The sequence below is a fragment of the Symphalangus syndactylus genome, chromosome 8, assembly GCF_028878055.3.
Source record: "Symphalangus syndactylus isolate Jambi chromosome 8, NHGRI_mSymSyn1-v2.1_pri, whole genome shotgun sequence".
Classification (NCBI taxonomy): Eukaryota; Metazoa; Chordata; class Mammalia; order Primates; family Hylobatidae; genus Symphalangus; species Symphalangus syndactylus.
Genome location: NC_072430.2, coordinates 107,370,585 through 107,395,353, shown reverse-complemented (window position 1 = coordinate 107,395,353; position 24,769 = coordinate 107,370,585). Strand labels below are relative to the sequence as shown.

The 24,769-nt window shown below is 37.8% G+C and overlaps 1 protein-coding gene across 27 annotated transcripts in view; it reads right to left on the bottom strand.

The window, feature by feature from the left end:
* Nucleotides 1-24,769, bottom strand: part of CARF (calcium responsive transcription factor) — a 77,623-nt gene that overhangs the window by 7,663 nt on the left and 45,191 nt on the right. For 25 of the 27 annotated variants that reach the window (XR_010122206.1, XR_010122205.1, XR_010122199.1 and 22 more), the window contains 7 exons: nucleotides 23,527-23,611; nucleotides 17,841-18,030; nucleotides 12,517-12,637; nucleotides 9,550-9,693; nucleotides 7,873-8,106; nucleotides 5,117-5,279; nucleotides 1,967-2,030 (listed from right to left, as the gene is read on the bottom strand). Coding sequence is in view for 15 of the 27 variants with exons in the window: in XM_055290260.2 (XP_055146235.1) it covers nucleotides 1,967-2,030; nucleotides 5,117-5,279; nucleotides 7,873-8,106; nucleotides 9,550-9,693; nucleotides 12,517-12,637; nucleotides 17,841-18,030; nucleotides 23,527-23,611 (1,001 nt within the window). In the remaining 12 variants the exon portion in view is untranslated. Of the gene's footprint in view, nucleotides 1-1,966; nucleotides 2,031-5,116; nucleotides 5,280-7,872; nucleotides 8,107-9,549; nucleotides 9,694-12,516; nucleotides 12,655-17,840; nucleotides 18,031-23,526; nucleotides 23,612-24,769 lie in introns of those variants that run through there. The other 2 variants (XM_055290262.2, XM_055290265.2) reach the window with 2 other exon arrangements.

The window sequence follows — 24,769 nt, the reverse complement described above, 5'->3', positions numbered from 1 at the left end:
CCTCTTATTCTTATTTTTAGATTTTTATTCTTTTTTTGAGATGGAGTCTTGCTCTGTCATCCAGGCTGGAGTACAGTGGCATGATCTCAGCTCACTGCAACCTCTGCCTCCCAGGTTCAAGCGATTCTCCTGCCTCAGCCTCCTGAGTAGCTGGGATTACAGGCATGTGCCACCATGCCCAGCTAGTTTTTGTATTTTTAGCAGAGACGAGGTTTCACCATGTTGGCCAGGCTGGTCTCAAACTCCTGACCTCAAATGATCCGCCTACCTTGGCCTCCCAAAGTGCTGGGATTACAGGTGTGGGCCACGGTGCCCAGCTATAACCTCTTATTCTTCCAGAGATTTTGCTCAGGTACTTCACTACAATTGTTCTTCAACCTCATGTGAACCTCCAGTCAATTAATCCCTCAGTTTTCTTCAGATCCATCAACCTCTTTCTTAATAAAATTCTTTCCCCATCCAGCTTACAGTCCTAGGTCTATAATTTCAGTCACCCTTTTACAAGTACCTAAACTCTCTTGCCTCTCTGTCCTTTGGTCATATCCCTCCAGTAAAACCCTAACTCTGCATAAAAATGGCTTTCCTGCACCAATACATGGGAAGCTGAGTGCCACTGAAAAAGAAACTCACTAATTCTACTACTACCAATTCACTATTAACTTTGATTGGACCTTCACCTGTATCTGGAAATGTTTCACTCTCTATCCAGGATAATTTTTAATTTGCATTTCCCTCAAATCCATGCCACCCTTCTTGAAATCTTTCCTTATCCTTAGCACTCTTACAGAGAAAAGGAAAGCCAACAGAAGTTTCTTCAACTTCCCATCACCATCTTCATCTATCTTTTCAGTTCTCTACTCTTAAAATACCTTCCCTCAACCCCATTTGCCATTGCAAAATTCCTGAAAAAGTGGTACACTTTTTAAGGAGTCCCTACTCCTTCCTCATCTCCCATTCACCCTTCAATCACCCCAACATGGCTTCCTCCCAATCCACTCCATTGAAATGGCTCAGATACTCAACTTTACAAATCTAGTAAGTCCTTTATTCTCTCCCCTGTCCTACCAATGCTCTATTCTTTTGCCAGTGTTGCTGAGCTCAGTAAATGCTATCAGTCAGTTGCTCATTATAGAAATTCAGAGGTTTGGCTGGGTGCAGTGGCTCACGCCTGTAATCCCAGCACTTTGGGAGGCCAAGGTGGGTGGATCACCTGAGGTCAGGAGTTTGAGATCAGATTGGCCAGCATGCCAAAACCCTGTCTCTACTAAAAATACAAAAATTAGCCAGGTATGGTGGCGTGTGCCTGTGATCCCAGCTACTCGGGAGGCTGAGGCTGGAGAACCACTTGAACCCGGGAGGCGGAGGTTTCAGTGAGCCGAGAACGCACCACTGCATTCCAGCCTGGGTGACAGAGTGAGACTGTCTCAAAAACAAAAAAAGAAATTCAGAGGTTTAACTTTATATAGGGGGTGAAGTTATGAATGTACTTAAAACAAAAGAGATTACAATTTGAGTACTAAGAGGAGTTTGCCATGCATAAGAAAAAAGACATTTCCAGAAGAGAGAAGAAATGCAAAAGGGTGGAAATAAGTTTGAACTATTGAAAGGGCACAGCAATAAGAACACATGAGAAAAAGCAACCGTAAAAAATGGACCATAGTTCCCAGATCAGGGCATCTTAGGGTTATTACTACTGGAATTAGCCAGACTTATAGTGAATTAGCTACAGTTAACTGTGCTAGTTATCAGCTTCAAAATGTCAGTCATAAAAAAGCATTAAAAACAAAGTATAAGAGGAAATTAAAATAGCAGGAAGTATGTTGATAAACCATAACATAGCTGCTCCTACATCTTTGGATCCTGGTTTCCTTATCTATAAAATTTGATTAGATGAGATAATATCTTCAGTTCCTTCCAGTTAAACACCATTTGAATTTATATTTTAAAGGTATTCAAGAAAACCTACCTTCTGCAAATGTAACTGTCACGGTCTCTTTGAGAATATTCCCACTGTCTGTAGTCCATTGAAGCTGAAATGGGAACATTTATTTCAGTAGAAATAAAGCTCTTATATTGAAAAATATCTTAAGATGTCATTACAACTGTCATATTTTATTCACAGTATGTGATTTATTCTGCAACTACTCTCTTCACTTGTTCACATTCTTCAAGCACAAGTATACTTTACTATACAAATACATTAAATTCCTGAGTTCAGATAGCAAGGATTTAGACAAGTGTAGATGACAAGGACTACTTCTAACAATTAAGAGTTAGGCCGGGCGCGGTGGCTCACGCTTGTAATCCCAGCACTTTGGGAGGCCAAGGCGGGCGGATCACGAGGTCAGGAGATCGAGACCACGGTGAAACCCCGTCTCTACTAAAAATACAAAAAATTAGCCGGGCGTGGTGGCGGGCGCCTGTAGTCCCAGCTACTCGGAGAGGCTGAGGCAGGAGAATGGCGTGAACCTGGGAGGCGGAGGTTGCAGTGAGCCGAGATCGCGCCACTGCACTCCAGCCTGGGTGACACAGCGAGACTCCGTCTCAAAAAAAAAAAAAAAAAAAAAAAAAAAAAAAAAAAAAAAAAGAGTTATTGGGCTGGGTACAGTGGGTCACGCCCATAAGGCTTGGGAAGCCAAGGCTGGAGAGGTGCTTGAGGCCAGGAGTTTGAGACCAGCCTGGGCAATAAAGTGAGACTCAGTCTCTACAAAAACTTAAAAAATTAGCTGAGTGTAATGGCTGGTGCCTGTAGTCCCAGCTGCCAGGAGGCTAAGGAGGGAAGACTGCTTGAGTCTTGGAGGTCGTGGCTGCAGTGAGCCGTGATTGTGCAAATGCACTCTGGCTGGGTGACAGTGAAACTCTATCTCAAAAAAAAAAAAAAGAAAAAAGACAAAGAGTTATGGATTGTAAGAAATAGTTTTGGCTTTTAAAATATCCATATTTTTTCAGATACTGCATTTGGATAACAAGTTAGGAAAGCAAAAGATACTGCATCTCAGATTTTAATGGCATAATCACTAGCTGTATTGTAATTAGTTGTTTCTGGGTGATTAATCTCTTCAGAGTAGGCAAAATTTTCACAGAAATGACTAATATTCAGGGAGAAACTACCATATCAAACTATGAGTTAAGGTCGGGCGTGGTGGCTCACACCCGTAATCCCAACACTCTGGAAGTCCGAGGAGGGCAGATCACGTGAGGTCAGGAGTTTGAGACCAGCCTGGTCAACATGGTGAAACCCGTCTCTAATAAAAACAAAAAAATTAGCTGGGTATGGTGGCTGAAACCTGTAATCCCAGCTACTTGGCAGGCTGAGGCAGGAGAATCGCTTGAACCTGGGAGATGGAGGTTGCACTGAGCCAGGATCATGCCATGGCAATCCAGCCTGAGCAAGAGAGAGAGAGACTGTCTCAAAAAAAAAAAAAAAAAAAGTATGAGTTAAACTGATATCCATAGATGGCATATGGAACCAACATTATCACTTTGGGCAATCAGGTATGAAGAACTGTATGTATGTACGGATGGATGGATGGATTGATAGATGGATATATATTTATTTATTGAGATGGAGTTTTGCTGTTGTCACCCAGGCTGGAGTGCAACGGCATGATCTTGGCTCACTGCAACCTCTGCCTCCCGGATTCAAGTGATTCTCCTGCCTCAGCCTGGCAAGCAGCTGGGACTATAGGCACCTGCCATCACGCCCGGCTAATTTTTGTATTTTTGGTAGAAATGGGGTTTCACTGTGTTGGCCAGGCTGGTCTCGAACTCCTGATCTCAGGTGATCCACCTGCGTCAGCCTCCTAAAGTGCTAGGATTATAGGCACGAGCCAACATGCCTGGCCCAAACAACTGTATTTAAATTTGCCCATTTATTAAAAAAAGGGAGGGGAAATATATACAATAGTACTCAATAAATGTCTGTTAAATGAGTAAGAATAATTTTTACAGAGAAAATACATGTTGATTTTAAAATAAAGATTAGTGGTTTTTTGTTGTTGTTTTTCAGATGAAGTCTCACTCAGTCTCCCAGGCTGGAGGGCAGTGGCGCTATCTCAGCTCACTGCAACCTCTGCCTCCCAGGTTCAAGCGATTCCTACCTCAACCTCCCGAGTAGCTGGGATTACAGGCACACGCCACCACACCCAGCTAATTTTTTTTTCTTTTTTTAGATGGAGTCTCGCTCTGTTGCCCAGGCTGGAGTGCAGCAGTGCAATCTCGGCTCACTGCAAGCTCCGCCTCCCGGGTTCAAGCCATTCTCCTGCCTCAGCCTCCCGAGTAGCTGGGACTACAGGCGCCTGCCACCATGCCTAGCTAATTTTTTGTATTTTTAGTAGAGATGTGTTAGTCAGGATGGTCTTGATCTTCTGACTCTGTGATCTGCCCACCTCGGCCTCCTAAAGTGCTGGGATTACAGGCATGAGCCACTGAGCCTGGCCACACACAGCTATTTTTTGTATTTTTAGTAGAGATAGGGTTTTGCCATGTTTGTCAGGTGGTCTTGAACTCATGACCTCAGGTGATCCGCCCGCCTTGGCCTCCCACAGTGCTGGGATTACAGGCACGAGCCACTGTGCCTGGCCAGTGTTTTTATTGTAGAGTTGGGAATTCACTGATTTTTCTTCTTGTGAAAGTAATAAAAAACTTTTAGTCATTTTCTAAACATTCAGAGTATTTACATTTTAAGAAAAAGATGCTATATATATATATTTTTGAGATGGAGTCTCGCTGAGTCTCCCAGGCTGGAGTACAGTGGTGCAGTCCCAGCTCACTGCAAGCTCCGCCTCCCGAGTTCAAGTGATTCTCCTGCCTCAGATTCCCAAGTAGCTGGGATTACAGGCGCCCATCACCATGCCCAGCTAATCTTTGTATTTTTAGTAGAGATGGGGTTTCACAGTGTTGGCCAGGCTGATCTCAAACTCCTGACCACAGGTGATCCACCCGTCTCGGCCTCCCAAAGTGTTGGGATTACAGGCATGAGCCACCATGCCCGGCCTATTGTATTTTCTTATATTGCAGTTATTCAGATGGCCTAACACTAGCCATTCTTAATAGACTAAACATTAATAGAAGCTGAGAAAGATTCTGTAATAAGGAATTATGGTTGTAATCATACCGTTGCCGGAATAATCTCTGAGTTATATACCGTATCTCCATTTCTCAAGGATTTCTGTACCTCATGGATGTGATTTTTTATATCATTTACAGTTGGAAAAAAAGATAAATTATGTCTTTCAGGTACCTCATCAGGTTTGAACAGTTCCCTTTCCACAAATTTTCTGTAAAGAATACAAAATGGAATAAAGACATAAACCATTTAGCAATATGCCTTTAGATCAGAAGACAGAAAGGTTCTCTTTCAGTATAAACTTCTATAAAGTATGGTTTGTAGCTCTGTAAGTAATTTATATTTTCCTATTTAAACTTTTTCCATACAACATAGAATTATTGCAGACTATAGAAATATAATATTTTCATTGGTAAAACATCTAAATATATTAGAATGAGTTTTGTTATTATTATTTTTTTTTGAAATGGAGTCTCACTCTGTTGCCCAGGCTGGAGTGCAGTGGCGTGATCTCAGCTCACTGCAACCTCTGCCTCCTGGGTTCAAGTGATTCTCCTGCCTCAGCCTCCTGAGTAGCTGGGACTACAGGAGTATGCCACCAGGCCCGGCTAATTTTTTGTATTTTTAGTAGAGACAGAGTTTCACTATGTTGGCCACGCTGGTCTCGATCTCCTGACCTTGAGATCCACCCGCCTCGGCCTCCCAAAGTGCTGGGATTAGAGGCATGACCACCACGCCCGGCTGAGCTTTGATATTTTTATGAATTTAAAGAAATCATTATTTTCAGTTTAAGTATAATAATGTTTTTAATGCTTACTATGTCAGGCACTGTATGGAACACTTCACATCAAATATCTCCTTTAACCCTTAATGATCAACGACATAGGTACAATTATCATTTTCACTTTACAGATGATAGAACTAAGGATTGTAGAAGTGAAATAATTTGCCCAAAATCATACACCTACCTAGTAAATAAGAGAGCTTGGGCCTATACCCAGGTTATGTGCGTAAACATCATGTTACATTGCTTCCAAAAGTATCAATTAATATTATATGAAATATGATGGGCTTGAATTTTACACGGAGACAAAAGAAGATAGAAATAGAAGGCAGCACTGTTATTTAATTGTATAAAAAATCAATACATAAAAGAAATGATAAAATTTAACATATATATGCTTATTACATTTGGTGGACCAAATCGCAGAACTGTATCATACTTCCCTTCTTAAGATTCAGGTTTAGTAAATAGTGAATGGCTTTACCAAATTTTTGCCTTATCCTAATGATGCCCCAGTGGAAATAAATATAAAATGTCTAAGAAAACTGCTAAATAGAAAAGTCATGTATTAATTAGGAAATAATTCTAGGAATTACAGTAAGCTCTCAGTTAACATCATTGTTAGGTTCCTGGAAACTGAGACCTTAAGTGAAAGGACATATAACAAAACCAAATTATTTTCTCCAATGCTATAAGAAAACAACACTGAACCAGGTGCAGTGGCTTGCTTCTGCAATCCCATCTTCTTGAGTGGATCACTTGAGGCCAGGACTTCAAGACCAGCCTGGGCAACATAGCAAGACCCCTGTCTCTTACAAAAAAAGTTAAAAAAACAACAAAAGAAAAGACATTGAAAAGAATGATATAACTCAAGGACCTGTTGTATTTCCTTTTGCTTAAAGTAGCAGTTTTCAAGAACCTATTGATGACTTTAAGAGGGGGCTTACTATATTTTGTTATTCAGATCAGATTACACAATAATCAGTAAGAGCAAGGCTAAGTATCATAAATCATGGTAATGGGCACAGGCTATAGAGTTAGGCCTAAATTTCAGTTCTGCCACTGCCTTTTTTTTTTAGACGGAGTCTCGCTCTGTAGCCAGGGTAGAGTGCAGTGGCGCGATCTCAGCTCACTGCAACCTCTGCCTCTCGGGTTCAAGCAATTCTCCGGCCTCAGCCTCCTGAGAAGCTGGAACTACAGGTGCGTGCCACCATGCCCAGCTAACTTTTGTATTTTTAGTAGAGACGGAGTTTCACCATGTTGGCCAGGATGGTCTCGATCTCCTGACCTCATGATCTGCCCTCCTCGGACTCCCAAAGTGCTGGGATTACAGGCATGAGCCACTGCGCCTGACTCTGCCACTGCCTCTTAAGCCAATTATTTAACCACTCTGAGACTCCAGTTTCTCATGTGTAGAATTGGGATAAATATACCAACTTTATAGTGCTGTTGTAAGACTAAATGAGATCATACATGTAAAAAAGCCTAGCACAGTACCTGGCACACACAAATTAAGTAATTATATAATTACTTATATAATTATTATTATTTCCTGAGGATCAAAAAACTTAGACCAGAGTACTACAAATACAATTTCATTAGACAAAGAATTATCCAAATTATTGTGTTGTAATAAAATTTAACTGCATTTCAAATAGTCTGAAATAGTATCTTGGCCTAGGTTTTAAAATCTTTGGTTCTACAAAGGTTTTTTTCTCTAAAAGTATTAACTAATTCATTTTATACATCATTTAGAAATAGTCCAATTTGCCAAATCCAAATATAGAATGTCTCAAATGAGTAATCAGAATTATAATAAACCATATTACACCATTGCTTGCCAAGCACTTGTTAGAAAACGATCAGTTTATAAATAAGATTATTTTAATAAATTAATAAACTATATTCCTTATCTACCCTGATAGCATATATTTTGGAAAATATCTCCAATGTTCACTGTATTAATTAAAGCAACAAACAAAACTGAAAAATATAAAAGAACAATGCTCTTCTATTGTACCTTAGCTGTTTCCTTACTGCATACACTTGTTCTATTCCCTGTGATACTAATTCTTGAATCTTATGTGCTACTTGAGGATGTAAACGTGAGGGTAATGCACAATTCTCATCTCTAACTGCAGTTTCCTCTTCTTCAAGAGAAGACACAGGAAAAGGAGAAGGTGACAAAGTGAGGCAGGGAGTCTCTAATTCATGATACTGATGAGCTTGCTGTGTAGGTAACTGTACATACCACCTGGTAAGAGAAAATATTTAAAATTACTAAAATTTAAACATTAAAATTATTTAATATTATTAGACCAAAGTAGGAATCATAGTTACTTAGGTTAATACTCATAAAGGATTAATCCTTCAAGAAAAAATTATATATGGTTATTTCATATCAAATAAAATTTAAAATGATCTCTTAACTCTTCTAAGATCTGCTTTATAGCCAATTAAATTAAAATAGTTGTAAATATTTATAGACTTTCACTGTGGTCCTACAGTTGAGGGAGACACAGGGATTTTAAGTATATATGAAAATGGCATTTTAAATTTCATATTAATTGTATTATTTTGGGTTCACGAGAAAATTCATATTAAGTACATTTTACCTCAAAATAAAGAGAAGACATTGTAAATCATCATCTTTTGAACTGTGTATTTTCCCTTCATCAAACATTCGTCCCAAATTACACTTCTCTGTTACACCTACCATCCTTCCAACCAAAGATAGAACCTGTCAAGATTGAACTTTATGGTTGATTCTTCCCTCACAGGAGCTCAACATACTGCCTCTACAGCACTCCCAGCTCCTGCTGGCCAAGTGAGCAAGAGAATTAACTAAAGGTGAATGCAGATCTCTTGGAGAGCCATGCCAAAAAAAAAAAAAAAGAAAGAAAAGAAAAGTAGACGGTAGGAATATGAACTAATCTGGTAGGATACTGCCTTAATTGATATTTCTGTATAAAATTCTTACAATGACTGATAATGCCTACTTAAAAATTATATGCAATGCTCTTCAAACTGCAGGATCTAATTTTTTTAGTGATATTTTTGACTTTCATTGAAGGATCTAATTATTGACTCAATTTATTTTTCACATACCTAAAAGTTTCTTTTAAAGATCACACAAAAACGATATTCCACACACTTAAATCCATTATACAATAACAAATTATTCACCCAGACTGACACACAAAGTAAAAAATAATGCTAATATTTCTCATTTAAAACCTAAAGCATAAAAGGTGTGAAATGGAATTTTATTTACGGCTTAGAATTCATTTCTGGCTGCCATTAAGTAATCAAAGATTAGTTTAAAAAAAATGACAGGCAGCTGAAGTTTCTGCTCATAGTAAGTATCTAAAACAAAGTACTAAATATATAATAAAGTGTATTAAGTATGTCTTTGTCATTTTGAGAAAAAGCTTTTACATGGTATATGGTATACAGAGTATATGCTATACAGTATGGAATAATTCTTTGGTCTGAATTATCTACAACTTGGGGCTGAGAAACTCAATGGCTTACACAGTGGCAAATCAATTTAATATCTAGGGAACTATTGATATCTCTACCTTATAAAACCATTACTAAATGAAATAATTGGAAAACTATAATTTCCCTTACAAAATAATTCTTGGAAATTGAGCTAATTAATTTGTAAAATAAAAGAACTATAAAAATGTCATACCTAAGAACACCACCAGCATCTACCAAGTTCTTCTTTAGCATGTTAAAAGCTTTCTCCTGCTCCATTCTGATAATTTTCTTGTCAATTTTGGGGTCTGTAGGAACTCTATATTCAGGAAACTTCTGTACCTTTTTAATGTAAATCCTTTACACAAGATAAAGAAGAATTTGTTTCATTATATTATAATCTCAAGATAATCTATCTTATCAACCAGAAGTCTATTTTAAGCATTTAAGCTTAGAGAAAATTCAATTTATCTGTAAAGTATTCAGAGGCTTATATAAAATATATGCCATATTCTCAGTTGTATTAATATCAGCAAATTAAAAGTAAACATTATTTGAGTAAAAATATCTAAGTACTTACAGATTTTACCATTTTTTTCCCCTAGATTTGCCTTCTCTTCATTCTCCTGGAAGGCATAATCACCTCATGCCTGGATTACTTACTTACTTACTTAATTAATTAATTTATTTATTTATCTATTTTTTGAGATGGAGTTTTACTCTTGTTGCCCAGGCTGGAGTGCAATGGCATGATCTCAGCTCACCACAACCTCCACCTCCCGGATTCCAGCGATTCTCCTGCCTCAGCCTCCCGAGTAGCTGGGATTACAGGCGTGTGCCACCACTCCTGGCTAATTTTGTATTTTTAGGAGAGACAGGGTTTTTCCATGTTGGTCAGGCTGATCTGGAACTCCCGACCTCAGGTAATCCGCCCACCTCCGCCTCCTGAAGTGCTGGGATTACAGGCGTGAGCTGCCATGCCTGGCCCTGGATTACTTTAATAGCCTCCTTCCAGGCCTGTGCCTCCAATCTTTCATTACTCAAATCTACTTGATAATTCAATGTCACAGGCGATTCTGCCTCAGCCTCCCCAGTAGCTGGGATTACAGGCATGTGTCACTATGCCTGGCTAATTGTTTTTGTATTTTTAGTAGAGACGGGGTTTCACCATGTTGGTCAGGCTGGTCTCAAACTCCTCACCTCAAGTGATCCGCCCACCTCAGCCTCCCAAAGTGCTGGGATTATAGGCGTCAGCCACCGCACCCAGCCTCTATAGCTTTATTTATATGGTTCTCCTAACCTACAATATCATCCCTCTAACTCTCTACCCACCCAAATTCAATTTAAACTTCAACATCCAGTTTAAATTGTACTTTCTTTCCTGCCATGAATTTGTATGGATATATTCCTTCTTTAAATACCTAAATAGGTAGTTAAATCATATATTTCACACTATATTCTATACTATCATGTTGTCTACTAGTTTTTGTTTCCTGATCCGTTCCCTGGGATTAAGTAAAATTTTATTCCTCTTTTGGTTTCCCTCCTTCCTATGGCACCCAGTGTAGTTTCTGGGCACAGAGTAGATAGTCAAAAAGTACTTGTAGAATGATAGAAAATAAAATTATTTCTTCACATGTAGAGGTTTTCTCCCAAGTTATACCTAAAGTTTTTATATTGCTTATATTTAAGAAGCAGTTGATAAGTTTCAAGTCAAGGCTAAATGGAAAAAAAAAAAGCAACTGAAAGTTTGTTTCACAGTCAGGTTTAAATATTACCTAAAGTTAGTATTATAGGATTAAATATGAAAAGCCTTGTAAATAGGCTTTAAAAACTTCTTGAGAATGCGAAGGTATTTAATTTATTTTATTTTATTTTTTTGAGATGGAGTCTTGCTCTGTTGCCCAGGCTGGAGTGCAGTGGCACAGTCTCGGCTCACTGCAACCTCCGTTTCCTGGATTCAAGCGATTCTCCTGCCTCAGCCTCCCGAGTAGCTGGGATTACAGGGGCCCGCCACAACAGCTGGCTAATTTTTTGTATTTTTAGTAGAGACAGGGTTTCACCAGTTGGCCAGGCTTGTCTCGAACTCCTAACCTCATGATCCACCCACCTCGGCCTCCCAAAGCGCTGGGATTACAGGCGTGAGCCACCATGCTCGGCCAAGAATGCTAAGGTATTTATAATATGAGATGTGATGCTAAAAGTGTTTCAAAGGTCAACTAAGTCCAACCACTACACATTATCTTTTAAATTTTTTATCTAACTTAATAGTTTAAAACACTTTCAATACATTTTAAGTCTTAAAATACTTTCAATGTCCAAAAAATTTACATTCATAAAGGACATTGTAAAATCTTTCATTGGTTCACATTTTTCATTCTTACCCAGAGCAGTGACTACTCTGTAGTCCTAATCTATCTAAAACTTATTACGTTGGTCTCATAATTTGCTGGTAAATTGATAAAATCGCTCTAAAAAGCAACTTTGCAATATTTGTCAACATTTTAAAAAGATACAGCCTTTGCCCTAGCAATTTCATTTCTAGGAATTTTTCCAACTGAAACACTTGTAGGAGTGCACAAATATGTACAATGTTAATAACTGCACCTTTGTATAATACTAATAAGGAATACCTTTCACAGCTTACATGAATTAAATAATTCATCCATAAATGGAATATTATATGGCTATTAAAAATAGTAATTTTATGTACATATATGGAGTCAGCTTTGAGATACACTGAGAATGAAAAAAGGAAAGTATGTCATACATTCACACTAGTATGTAGCATATCTGTGCAGTAGATAACCACAATAGGCATTCAGATTGAGAATAAATCTATGTGAATTCATATCAAGAAAAAAGGTACACTACTATGCAAGTTTAAGGAAAGAAAATATTAGTGAGCTTTACTGAGATTTTCAACAACATTTATAGGGGTTAAGAAGGAGATCTCTGTCTCTCTGCCTTTATATGCATCCATATACACAGAATATCTTTGGAAGATGACTCAAAAAACGAGTAAGAGTTGTTGCTTTAAAGACAGAACAAACGTGGGTAAGAGAAAACTTAGAATTCACTGTATACTTTTTGTTACTGTATAAACCTAATAAAAATATGCGTATTAGCTATTCAAAAATAAGTTCTTAACAAAAAACAAATAAAAGAAAATAAAGCTTACCGAGCTGGACAAGTGGCTTTGTAGAGCTGACAAGACCTGCTTTCCTGCTCACTGACTTTTTTTAACTGGAAACCTTTTCTTCTTGGCCCATACTGACACTCCATTACCACAGCTCTACTCCCTGTGGGCCAAAACCAACTATTGATATTAATTCAAGTGTCCATCTATTCTAGACACTAGATTAAAAGTAACTTGGTGGTGGCAATGTCAAAATCTGTCAAGTATACAGCTTTAAGGAAAGAAAACATTAGTAAGTCTTACTTAAATATACAAACATATAAATTGAAAAGTTTATTTAAAAATTTACCAAAGGTACCATAATTATGGTAAGAAAATTAGTGAATATCACATTTACTGAATGTCTACTGGCATATAATTTTTTTTTTTTGAGACGGAGTCTCACTCCGTCACCCAGGCTGGAGCGCAGTGGTGCAATCTTGGCTCACTGCAACCTCCACCTCCTGGGTTCAAGCAATTCTCCTGCCTCAGCCTCCTGAGTAGCTGGGACTATAGGCGTGTGCCACCATGCCAGGCTAATTTTTGTATTTTTAGTAGAGACAGAGTTTTGCCATGTTGTCCAGGCTGGTTTTGAATTCCTAAACTCAAGTGATCCGCCTGCCTTGGCCTCCCAAAGGCTGCGATTTAGAGGCATGAGCCACTGCGTCCCACCTGACATGGTTTTTATACCATTTTATAAATAGTGAGCAAATGTTACCTTTGGTTAATAAATATTGGTATCATTTAAATTTTTATTTCCTTTTATAATTATTTTCTTATTTTTACTTGGGCTGTTAATACAGCAGCCAGCCCTAAGATGGCCCCCAGTAATCCATGCCTTCTAGTATTCATGTCCTTGAGTAATCCCCTCCCCTTGAATATGGGCTAGACTTACTAACTTACGTTTAATAAATATGGCCAAAGTGGTAGGACGTTATTTTTGATACTAGGTTATAAAAAGACTGTAACTTCCCTTTGGGTACTCTCTCTTACTCTTGCCTGAATTGCTCTCTCTGGATGTAATCAGCTGCCATGTGGTAAGGGAGCTCTGTGGAAAGGCCCATGTGGCAAGGAATAAGGCCTGCTGACAGCCACAAGAGTGAATCTGAAAGTAGACCCTGTGTCCGTCAAGTCATGAGATGACTGCAGCAGAACCACTTTGCTGAGTCACTCTTGGATTCCTGACTCACAGAAACTGTGAGATAATTAACGTTTGTTGTTTTCAGCCACTACGTTTGGGATAATTTGTTACACAGCAATAGATAATACAAATAAGTAGATGTGAAAATTATATAACTTAAGATTTTAAGTTGAGTATCTTACACTACTGTAGGACACAACAAACTTTTAAAATATAAAAACACCAATTACTAATACAAATGTTGATAAAGCTGACATTAAAATATAAAAACTTCTGTTTAAAAGACAACATAAGTAAATATAAAAGTAATAGTGTGAGAAATAGCATTTTATAACATATATAACATAGTAATTCCCCATGTAGAATTACTATGTAGACTACAAACAATCATAAATAATTAATAAACAACCACTCAGAAAAATGGGCAAAGGCTATGAATAGCCAAGTCAGAAAGAAAAAAAAGGTAGTAAATGAACAAAGAAAAAGATGTTCAACTTTACTAGTAAACAGGGAAATGCAAATTAAAACAATAGTAAAATATTATCTCATACTCCTTGGAATGGCAAAAATAAAAACATTCGACAATACTCTGAAACAACTGAATCCACTGATCACTCTGAACACCACAAACAGAGAGACACACACAGATGGCAATAAGTACACAGCACACTGAGGAGGTATTCTTGCAAAAATCAAATCTGCATTTAATCAAGGCTCTAGACCTGTTTACAGAAAATACAACAGATAAAGAACAAAAACTATATCATACAGATGGAATAAGCAAAACCCAGAATATGGCAAATATTACAGAACAAACTACCTAGAAGAGGAGAGAAATCTTCAAATGAAAAGAAGTTTAAGAGATTTATTAACTAAATGCAGTCTGTGGACCCTGTTTGGATTTGAATTTCAACAACCTTTGAGGGGAGGAAAAAAACCTGTGAGATAAGTGGGAAAATGTAAACACTCAACATTTTATAACATTAAAAAGTTACTGTTAATTTTCTTATTAAGTGTGATAATGGGATTGTCATATATGTATGTTTGTATAGATATATACACATATGTAAGGAGTCCTTGTCTTTTAGAGATATATACTTTAGTATACACCATATACTTTAGTAATTACAGATGGAATGATATATCTGAAATGTGCTATAAAACCATCTAGGGAATGAGGAAGTGTAAGGGGTATGAGACAAGATTGACCGTACACTGATAGTTGTTGAAGCTGGAAGATAGATACCTAGAGTCATGGGGTTTCTTATATTATTATCTCTACTTTGATTCACATGTAAAAATTTCCATAATGTAAAGGTTTTTTAAGGCTGGTCACAGTGGCTCACGCCTGTAATACCAGTACTTTGGGAGGCTGAGGTGGGCAGATTGCTAGAGTTTAGGAGTTTGAGACCACCCGAGGCAACATGGCAAAACCTCATCTCTCCAAAAAAATACAAAAATTAGCTGAGCATGGTGGCATATGCCTACAGTCCCAGCTACTTAGGAGGCTGAGGCAGGAGGATCTCTTGAGCCAGGGAGATTGAGATTGCAGTGAGCTGAGATCACAACACTGTACTCCAGCCTGGGTGACACAGTGAGACTCCGTCTCAAAAAAAAAAACAAAACAAAACAAAACAAAAAAAAGATTTTTAAACATCTGGCAATGCTAAGTTATGAAGTAAAAGTGGGGAAATGAAATTTTCACACACTGCTGACAGGAGTGAAAATTGGTACAAGTTGTCAAACCCTTATGTACAAATCTGAAATCCAAAAAGCTCAGAAAACAGTTTTTTCAGGACTCACTTGGCTGCAAAACCAGGCCTGAGCTGTGTGAGGTTATTTATAGTCTTTATTTGTTTCTCTTGGTGTGACTATGTATCTAATAAAGAATTGGTGTTTGATTATGTGATATTGGCTATAACAGGGGTGTCTAACCTCCAGATTGCACCACTACCAGTCTGTAGCCTGTTAGGAACCAGGCCGCATAGCAAGAGGTGAGCAGTGGGCAAGCCAGCAAAGCTTCATCTGTATTTACAGCCACTCCCTATCACTTGCATTACCTCCTGAGCCCTGCCTCCTGTCAGATCAGTGGCAGCATATTTCTCATAGAAACACGAACCCTATTATGAACTGCACATGCAAGGGATCTAGGTTGCTGGCTCCCTATCAGAATCTAATGCCTGATGATCTCTCACTGTCTCCAGTCACCTCCAGCTCAGACCTGCTAGTTGCAGGAAAACAAGCTCAGGGTTCCCACTGACTCTACATTCTGGTGAGTTGCGTAATTATTTCATTACATATTACAATGTAGTAATAATAGAAATAAAGTGTACAATAAATGTAATGTGCTTGAGTCATCTCAAAACCATCCCCCATCCCCCATCCTGGTCCGTGGAAAAACTGTCTTCCACAAAACCAGTCCCTGGTGCCAAAAAGACTGGGGACTGCTGGTCTATAGAATACCTGCTAGGAGTATTACATAATGTTACCATATTACATTCAAAAAATTCAGAATTCTGAAATATACCCGGTCCAAAAAAATTCAAAGGGATTCTGGACCTGTACAATCACTTTTGAGAGCAATTTTAAGATAATCTTGTAAAGATGAAATGGGCATAATTCACAACCAGCAATTCTACTTTAAGGCATATACTCTAGAAAAACTAATTACAGCTTTTCATTAGAGTATATATAGTGTGGAGGTTTGACTACAGCATTCTTTGTAATAATGAAAAGTTGGAAACAACCTAAATGATGACCAATAGAAAAATACTTGTGGTTTGGTCACATGCTGGAATATTACCCAATGATTAAATTGGATTAACTAGGATTTATAACTATCAATACCAACAGATGTAAAAAAAAGGGTGAGTGAAAATATTTGCAAAACAATATCTACACTTTACTATTTATACATTTTTTAAAAATCCAAAACAATAAAATATATTATTGTAGATACAATATGTAAGGTAAAGTATAAAAATACAGACTAGAATGATACACATGAAATTCATGTAGTAGCTACCTATGGAGGGTTAAGGAGATTAGAACTAGGATGGGAAAAAGGAAGACTATAGGATTTCAAGTTCATTTTATTATTTGTTAATTTTTTTTTTTAAAGACAGGGTCTTACTCTGTCACCCAGGCTGAAGTACAGTGGCATGATCATGGTTCACTGCAGCCTCGACCTCCAAGGGTCAAGTGATCCTTCCACCTCAGCTTCCCAAATAGCTGGGACTACAGGCCCATGCCACCATGTCCAGGTAATTTATTATTTTTTGTAAAGATGAGGTCTCCGTGTTTTGCCCAGGCGGGTCTCAAACTCGTGAGCTCAAGCAATCCTCTCGCCTTGGCCTCCCAAAGTGCTGGGATTAGAGGCATGAGCCACCACGTTTAAAATAAATAAATAAATATATAAATAAATAACCCAGCTTATTTATTTTTAATGTTGCATTTCTTTTACAGAATACTGATGAAACTCAGGCAGAAGTGGTTACATTTATCTCATCTTAAGTATTTCTCATTAACCTCAGAGGTCCAGGATGAAACTGCAACTCTTTCAGCTAAATTAGTGCCCTGATAGTCCTAAAATAAATCGCTTAGTTTTAGATTCTTTGGGGCTCTAACTAGTCTAAGAGATTTGCTTGAAACTCTACTCCCTTAGTAAACAACTAACCCAGTGTCTGAGAATACTGTATATAACATACCTAATGCTTGAGAACTTTAGTATCAGAATTCTATAACTCTAGATTGTATACAAATTCTATATAGTAACTCCAGAGTTATAAGCTACATAAACTAGACATAAATTTCTCCCACAATACAAATTAAGAGAGAAGGCTAAAATATTTAATCTGAAGGGGAAAAACACAGCTGATGTACATATTTAAAGTAAAATTGCTCTTTTAACATTTTATTAAATAGGTTTAACTGAAACTTCGATATTTTATTTTTCAGTATAATGCATGAAAGAAGTCTTATTTATTCATTGATATATTAAAATGCAATCTTATAAAGTAATTGATTATATTTTCTATAAGTTTTTTCAATTTAATATGCATTTTAATCAATTCACATTCAATTGTCAGCTACCAAAATAAAAATGTTATCACCTTAGGAAAATCACATTTTCACAATGGACTATGGCTGCTGCTGAACCTTTTAAAATAATTCTTTAAAAAAGTACCTGCATTAACAAATGGGATTCCATCATACGGGACATACTGGGATTTCCACATCAAGCGTGTAGCAGGCTTGGCTGGGCTTGGAGACTGACGGGTCCCCCAAACACTCTGTGTTTGCTGCTTGTGAAATGTTAGGACACTTTCTAATTCAGTCTCACTTACACAGTAGCCACGGTATGAATCTCCAATTTTCTGCATGTGGTAGAAATTAAACAAAATTACTAGCAAATACACTTCATTGCATAATAAATGTAATGAGATGGTTGTCCAAAATGGAAGACTCATCACCTTTCACAAGAGAATGTCATTTGTGCCCTCAGATCAATGGTCTATTACAACCAGTGGGTCTGATTTGAGTTCAACCAGGTGTTTGTTAGGGAATATAATGCCAAACTCATTGCCATACTATCTTTATCAACGTCTTGTTTGAGAGAAAGAATATTTAGAAAAGATAACTTGCAAGAACATATAATGTATATCCATTCTTTCAGATATTTAAAAATCTATCCTGGATCAATCCAGATCAGTGTAAAACTAGCCACAAAGTACTCATTTCCTATGGGGTCTCCTTTACTGAAAGTGATTTTTTTTGGTGGAGTGAGGTTGGGAGGAGAAAGGAAAGAGGAGGGAAGGAAGGAGGGAGGGAGGGAAGGAGGGAGGGAGAGAAGGAGGGCAGGCAGGAAGGCGGGAAGGCGGGAAGGTGGGAAGGCAGGAAGGCAGGAAGGCCTGAGATTAATTTTGATAGGATGCCATGCATCTATTAGAAACCCAATGAAAATTGTGAGTGATTGATAAAAAGGCTGTAGAAAAATTTGCTCATTATATCAACATTCTTTTTATGAAGATCCTTCTCTGAGGCTGGGTACGGTGGCTCACGCCTGTAATCCCAGCACTTTGGGAGGCCAAGGTGGGCAGATCACCTGAGGTCAAGAGTTCAAAACCAGCCTGGCCAATATGGTGAAACCCCATCAGTAAGAAAAATACAAAAATTAGCTGGGCGTGGTGGCGCTTGCCTGTAGTCCCAGCTACCTGGGAGGTTGAGGCACAAGAATCCCTTGAACCTGGGAGACGGAGGTTGCAGTGAGTTGAGATTGTGCCATTGCGTTCCAGCCTGGGCAACAGAGCAAGACTCTGTCTAAAAAAAAAAAGAAGATCCTTCTCTGAGAGAAATTTCTGTCTGGTCTTAGTACCAAAAATAGTTAATGGTTTGCTTTTATCTTATGGAAATTAGCATAATTTTTAAATCTAAAAGGCACAGAATTTAGTAACTACGTTTTCCCTTTTGAAAAGCATTTACGTAGATTATAGACAAGTACATGTATACATGCACACACACATAGTTGGTTAAGACATGTATTTTCTTACTTCCATTTTATGTTCCCATCCTTGTCTTTCTTTATTGTTTAGCTCTCACTTTTAATTTCTACCTTGCTAATATATTTTACGTATTTTTTGTAAGCTCTCTTAAATTCCTTCTAAAACAAGGAAAGGTATAAATAAATAATGTAAATTAATTGATATTATCTATATACAACCATTTGAGTATCCCTGTACTAGAGGAGAAACTTTTTCTTTTCTTTTTTTTTTTTTTTTTTTTTTTTGTTTTTGAGATGGAGTTTCACTCTTGTTGCCCAGGTCGGAGTGCAATGGCGCTATCTCAGCTCACCGCAACCTCCACCTCCTGGGTTCAGATGATTCTCCTGCCTCAGCCTCCCAAGTAGCTGGGATTACAGGCATGTGTCACCATGCCTGGAATTTTTAGTAAAGACAGGGTTTCGCCATGTTGACCAGGCTGGTCTCAAACTCCTGATCTCAGGTGATCTGCTTGCCTCAGCCTCCCAAAGTGATGGGATTACAGGCATAAGCCACTGCACCCAGCTAGGGAGAAACTTTTTTTTCAATACCAACAGAAAAAACATGTTAACTGTGATCTCTTACAATGAAATGCAGAGACCTAGAATTGACTCCATGTATGTTTCCCCCTTAGAGGAAATAAGAACAGAGATGTGGGCAGAGAGGAAGAATACATTTAACAAATAGAAAGGTATCAAAATACTGTTGTGGCTGTACTTTTGGTTATAATAGTTAAGAGATAATCTGATGCCAAACAATACATTATCTGCAATTTCCTCTAAAATAATGAAAATGCTTATGTTTATAATTTTTCTGCTAACCTAGACAACTCTTTATCAAAATATGCACTACAAATAAATGAATATAAATTTTAGCTATACTATAATTTATAAATAAAATTAGAATATATGTCAATAAAGAAAAAAATCAGTATAATATAATCAGAACTATATATACTTATAAATAGGCTTACAGGTAACATTTTAATACAGTATTGACATTTGTCCAGTTAATACACTTTAGTCAAATCTGAAAAAAATGCCTATAGTAAAAAAAATCATTAAATGAGAAATTCAAAAAATAAAAGATTACTAAACAATATTTTGAACCAAAATGCAGAAAATATTTCCTTAGCCATTAACCCAATTTTTTTTTTTTTTTTGAGACGGAGTCTCCCTCTGTCACCAGGCTGGAGTACAGTGGTATGATCTCAGCTCACTGCAACCTCCGCCTCCTGGGTTCAAGCGATTCTCCTGCCTCAGCCTCCCGAGTAGCTGGGACTACAGGCACGTGCCACCATGCCAGATTAATTTTTGTATTTTTAGTAGAGAGGGGTTTTACCATGTTGGCCAGGATGGTCTCAATCTCTTGACCTCATGATCCACCTGCCTCAACCTCCCAAAGTGCTGACAGATGTAAGCTACTGCACCCAGCCAACTCAAAAATTTTTTTTATCACTGATACAGCTTGGGAGAGGAGAAAGAACCCCTCACTGGGAAAGAAGTGGTTCATCTTGGACAACCATACTCAAGTCTGTTGGACAGTAGTACTCAGTTTCTTACAAGATATACGATGATTTTAGGTAAGCCACACAATGCACTATAGTTGTAACATATGGTGATTTGGTTGCGTGATTGTTTTAATAAATGCTCTAATATCCATAGCATTCCATGAGGCTTGTAATAATGATTTTTAAAACCCTCATCAAACAATCACAACAGTAACTTTAGGAAACCACTGAAAAACCATGACTAATAAAAGGTAGGGGGAGAAAAAGCTAAAACTACACACACACACACACACACACACACATACATATATGTATATACATACATGTACTCTACTTAGAAAAGCAACAACGATAATGTCTTAACAAATGTAATACATATAGCACAAGGTTTTTTATGAGAAATTTTCTCAAAATATTAAAATAGAATGTTTTTTCTTTCCCATATTTTAAGATTTGTTTAAAACAATGAAGCATTCTGATAGTTAAATGTTCACTACCATCTATGGTTTGTATATAGAGTAGACATGGTCCCTTTCCTCAAAAAGTCTAATTGTTATGTAACAGTGAACAACCCACGCTAGTAAATAATTTTATTTTTTAATTTTTTTTTGAGATGGAGTCTTGCTCTGTCATGGACTGGAATGTAGTGGCGTGATGTTGGCTCACTGCAACCTCCGTCTCCTAAAATCAAGCGATTCTCCTGCCTCAGCAGCTGGGACTACAGGTGCCCACCACCATGCCCGGCTAATTTTTGTATTTTTAGCAGAGATGGGGTTTCGCCACGTTGGCCAGGCTGCTCTTGAACTCCTGACCTCAAGTGATCTGCCCTTTTTGGCTTCCCAAAGTGCTAAAATTAGAGGAGTGAGCCACCGCACCCGGCCTAAGCTAGTAAATAATTAAGAATGACAATTAATACTAAAGAACTTAAAGAGAGAAATAGGTAAAGGCTAAAATAATCATTAAATAATTTATAGAAAAGATATGTAGGACTTGCATTGGGATTTGAAGAATAGTTAGAAATGGTAAGTAGAAGAAAAAAGTAACATACAGGAAAAGGAAATAAAAATGGATAAAGGGAGAGCTAAAAAAAAATTCTGGAGTATCTGTCGAAAGTAGGAGGACTAGGCTAACAACAATGAAGATGAGTTTGAGAAAAGTAGGGAATAAAGTAGGACAACGTAGGATGATACCAGATTATGAAAGGTATCATAATCTTTGAAGCTAGCTACAGTGGCTAAATAATGTGGAAAAAATAACACGACTTATTGGGCACTAAGAAAAGAAAAAACGATCTTCAAATACAAGTAGCCTTAGAAAAATATACATTAGGGACCAGAAATGGGAGGGTCAAAGATGTCAGGGGCAGGCTATTCCTGTAATCAAGCACAAGAGGACAAAGACCTATTGAAAGATAGGCCAAAAGGAGAAAGATACTTTAAAGGAAAAACTAAAAGAATCTGGTGACGACTTCTGGGCGTGGTGGCTCACGCCTGTAATCCCAGCACTTTGGGAGGCTGAGGTGGGAGGATCACCTGAGGTCAGGAGTTCGAGACCAGCCTGACCAACATAGCAAAACCCCGTCTCTACTAAAAATACAAAAATTAGCTGAGCATGGTGGCACGTGCAAGTAGTCCCAGCTACTCAAGAGGCTGAGGCAGGAGAATCACTTGAACCTGGGAGGTGGAGGTTGCAGTGACCTGAGACAGCGCCACTGCACTCCAGCCTGCGTGACAGAGCGAGACTCCATCTCAAAAAAATAAAAAAGAGAAAGAATCTGGTGACTACCTAAATGTGGGAAAGGAAGAAATTAGTACAAAACTTTATGCCTGGGTATCTAAGGAAATGGTATTTGTCATTACACAGACATGGAATTTTGGAAGTGGAGCTAGTTGTGGCATGGTAGATGATTTCAGTATGGGATATGGTGAATTTGAGGTGAAATTCAAATAAACCTTCAAGCAAGTAGCCAGATATCTGGGACAAGAGGAAGGCAGAATTCAAAATCTGGCTTGGCGCAGTGGTTCACACCTGTAATCCCAGCACTTTGGGAGCCTGAGGTGTGTGGATCACCTCAGGAGTTCGAGACCAGCCTGGCCAACATACTGAAATCCCATCTCTGCTAAAAATCCAAAAATTAGCCAGGTGTGGTGGCACATGCCTGTAGTCCCAGCTACTCAGGAGGCCGAAGCACAAGAATCACTTGAACCCAGGAGGCAGAAGTTGCAGTGAGCTGAGATTGCACCACTACACTACAGCCTGGGGGACAGAGTGAGACTCTGTCTCAATAAATAAATAAATACATAAATATATATATATATATATATATATATATATATATATATATATATATATAAACTGGTGATACAGACTTGAAAATCATTTTTATAGATGTCAGTTGAAAGTCAACAAAGTAGGTAAGTGCTCCAAAAGACAAAATATAGAGAAAAAAGACAGTCAGAAAGTGAGCCTTGAAGAATTTTCTACTGATAATATGAAAAAAAAAAAAATAAGTACAAGCAAAGAAAGAAAAGAAATGGTTGAAAAGTAAATAGTAGAGAAACATGATAGTGAAGTTTCATGGACTACAAGGGAAGAGAGTTGCAAGAGAAGAAATAATAGTGAAATGTAGAGATTTATATAACCTCTGCTTTAACAGAGCTTAGAATCTCTAAGAATTCAACAATAGATGAGACCAGATTTAACATAAACACAAACAAAATATTGTAACTATAGCCTATATTAGTTGTACTCATAAGTGGCATTTGGGGATGACCTGTGGTTATAATCAGTTAAGTAATTCTAGGTAATGATTATTTTTAACTCACCTCACAGCTCCTAAGACGGCAGGCCCATATAGGTGTGTTAGAAGAAAGTGGCTGAAGAGGTGCCAGAAGGGGTTCTTCCAGCATTCTGGGATAGGAGAGGAATATATATAAATATGCAGTTCAATGAACACACAAAATGCATTCAACTGCTTTATCCTCTTAGTATCAAAGACGAATATTGAAGTCATCAATAAGAAATTTTAACAATAACTATAGATTGATCTGATGGGTGCATTAGTTATTATTTTCTTTAACCATTACTATTTTATTAACTGCTAAGTCAAAGACCTAAATTTCTTCTTCCAGATACATGTAGTCCCAACAACTTCAAGTGTTTTATATATCTCTCCCAAAGCTTATTTTGTGCTCTTATTATATAACTGTTTTCATTTATCAAAAAAAATTATAAATTTGACTAGTTTGAAGTAACATTATGTGTCACTGCTTGGACTTTTGGCTAAGATCAAGTGAAAAGTAACATTATTAAGGTCTAAGATTAAATGTCAAAAATAATGTCTTAATTCAAAAATACTTTTATGGAACAATTAAAATAATATAAACAATATATAAGCCATGTACATATTTCCCTAAAATATCATAGTATTATTTTAAAACAAAAACAAAAACTGAAATAAAAGTTAGCAAAAAACATTTTAAACATTTTGCCACAGAGGAATTCTATGCATAAAAATGTGATAAAACAATTTTAAAAATTTAGGAACTATAATGATTTTTTTTTTTTTTTTTGAGACAGAGTCTCGCTCTGTCACCCAGGCTGGAGTACAGTGGTGTGACCTTGGCTCACTGCAAGCTCCGCCTCCCAGGTTCACGCCATTCTCCTGCCTCAGCCTCCCAAGTAGCTGGGACTACAGGTGCCGGCCACCATGCCCAGCTAATTTTTTTTTTTTGTATTTTTAGTAAAGATGGGGTTTCACCGTGTTAGCCAGGATGGTCTCAATCTCCTGACCTTGTGATCCGCCTGCCTTGGCCTCCCAAAGTGCTGGGATTACAGGCATAAGCCACCGCGCCCAGTCTTTTTTTTTTTTTTTTTAAATGGAGTCTTGCTCTGTCGCCTAGGCTGGAGTGCGGTGGTGCAATCTCGGCTCACTGCAACCTCCGCCTCCCGGGTTCAAGCAATTCTCTGCCTCAGCCTCCCAAGTAGCTAGGATTACAGGTGCCCACCACCACACCCAGCTAATTTTTGTATTTTTAGTAGAGATGGGGTTTCACCATCTTGGCCAGG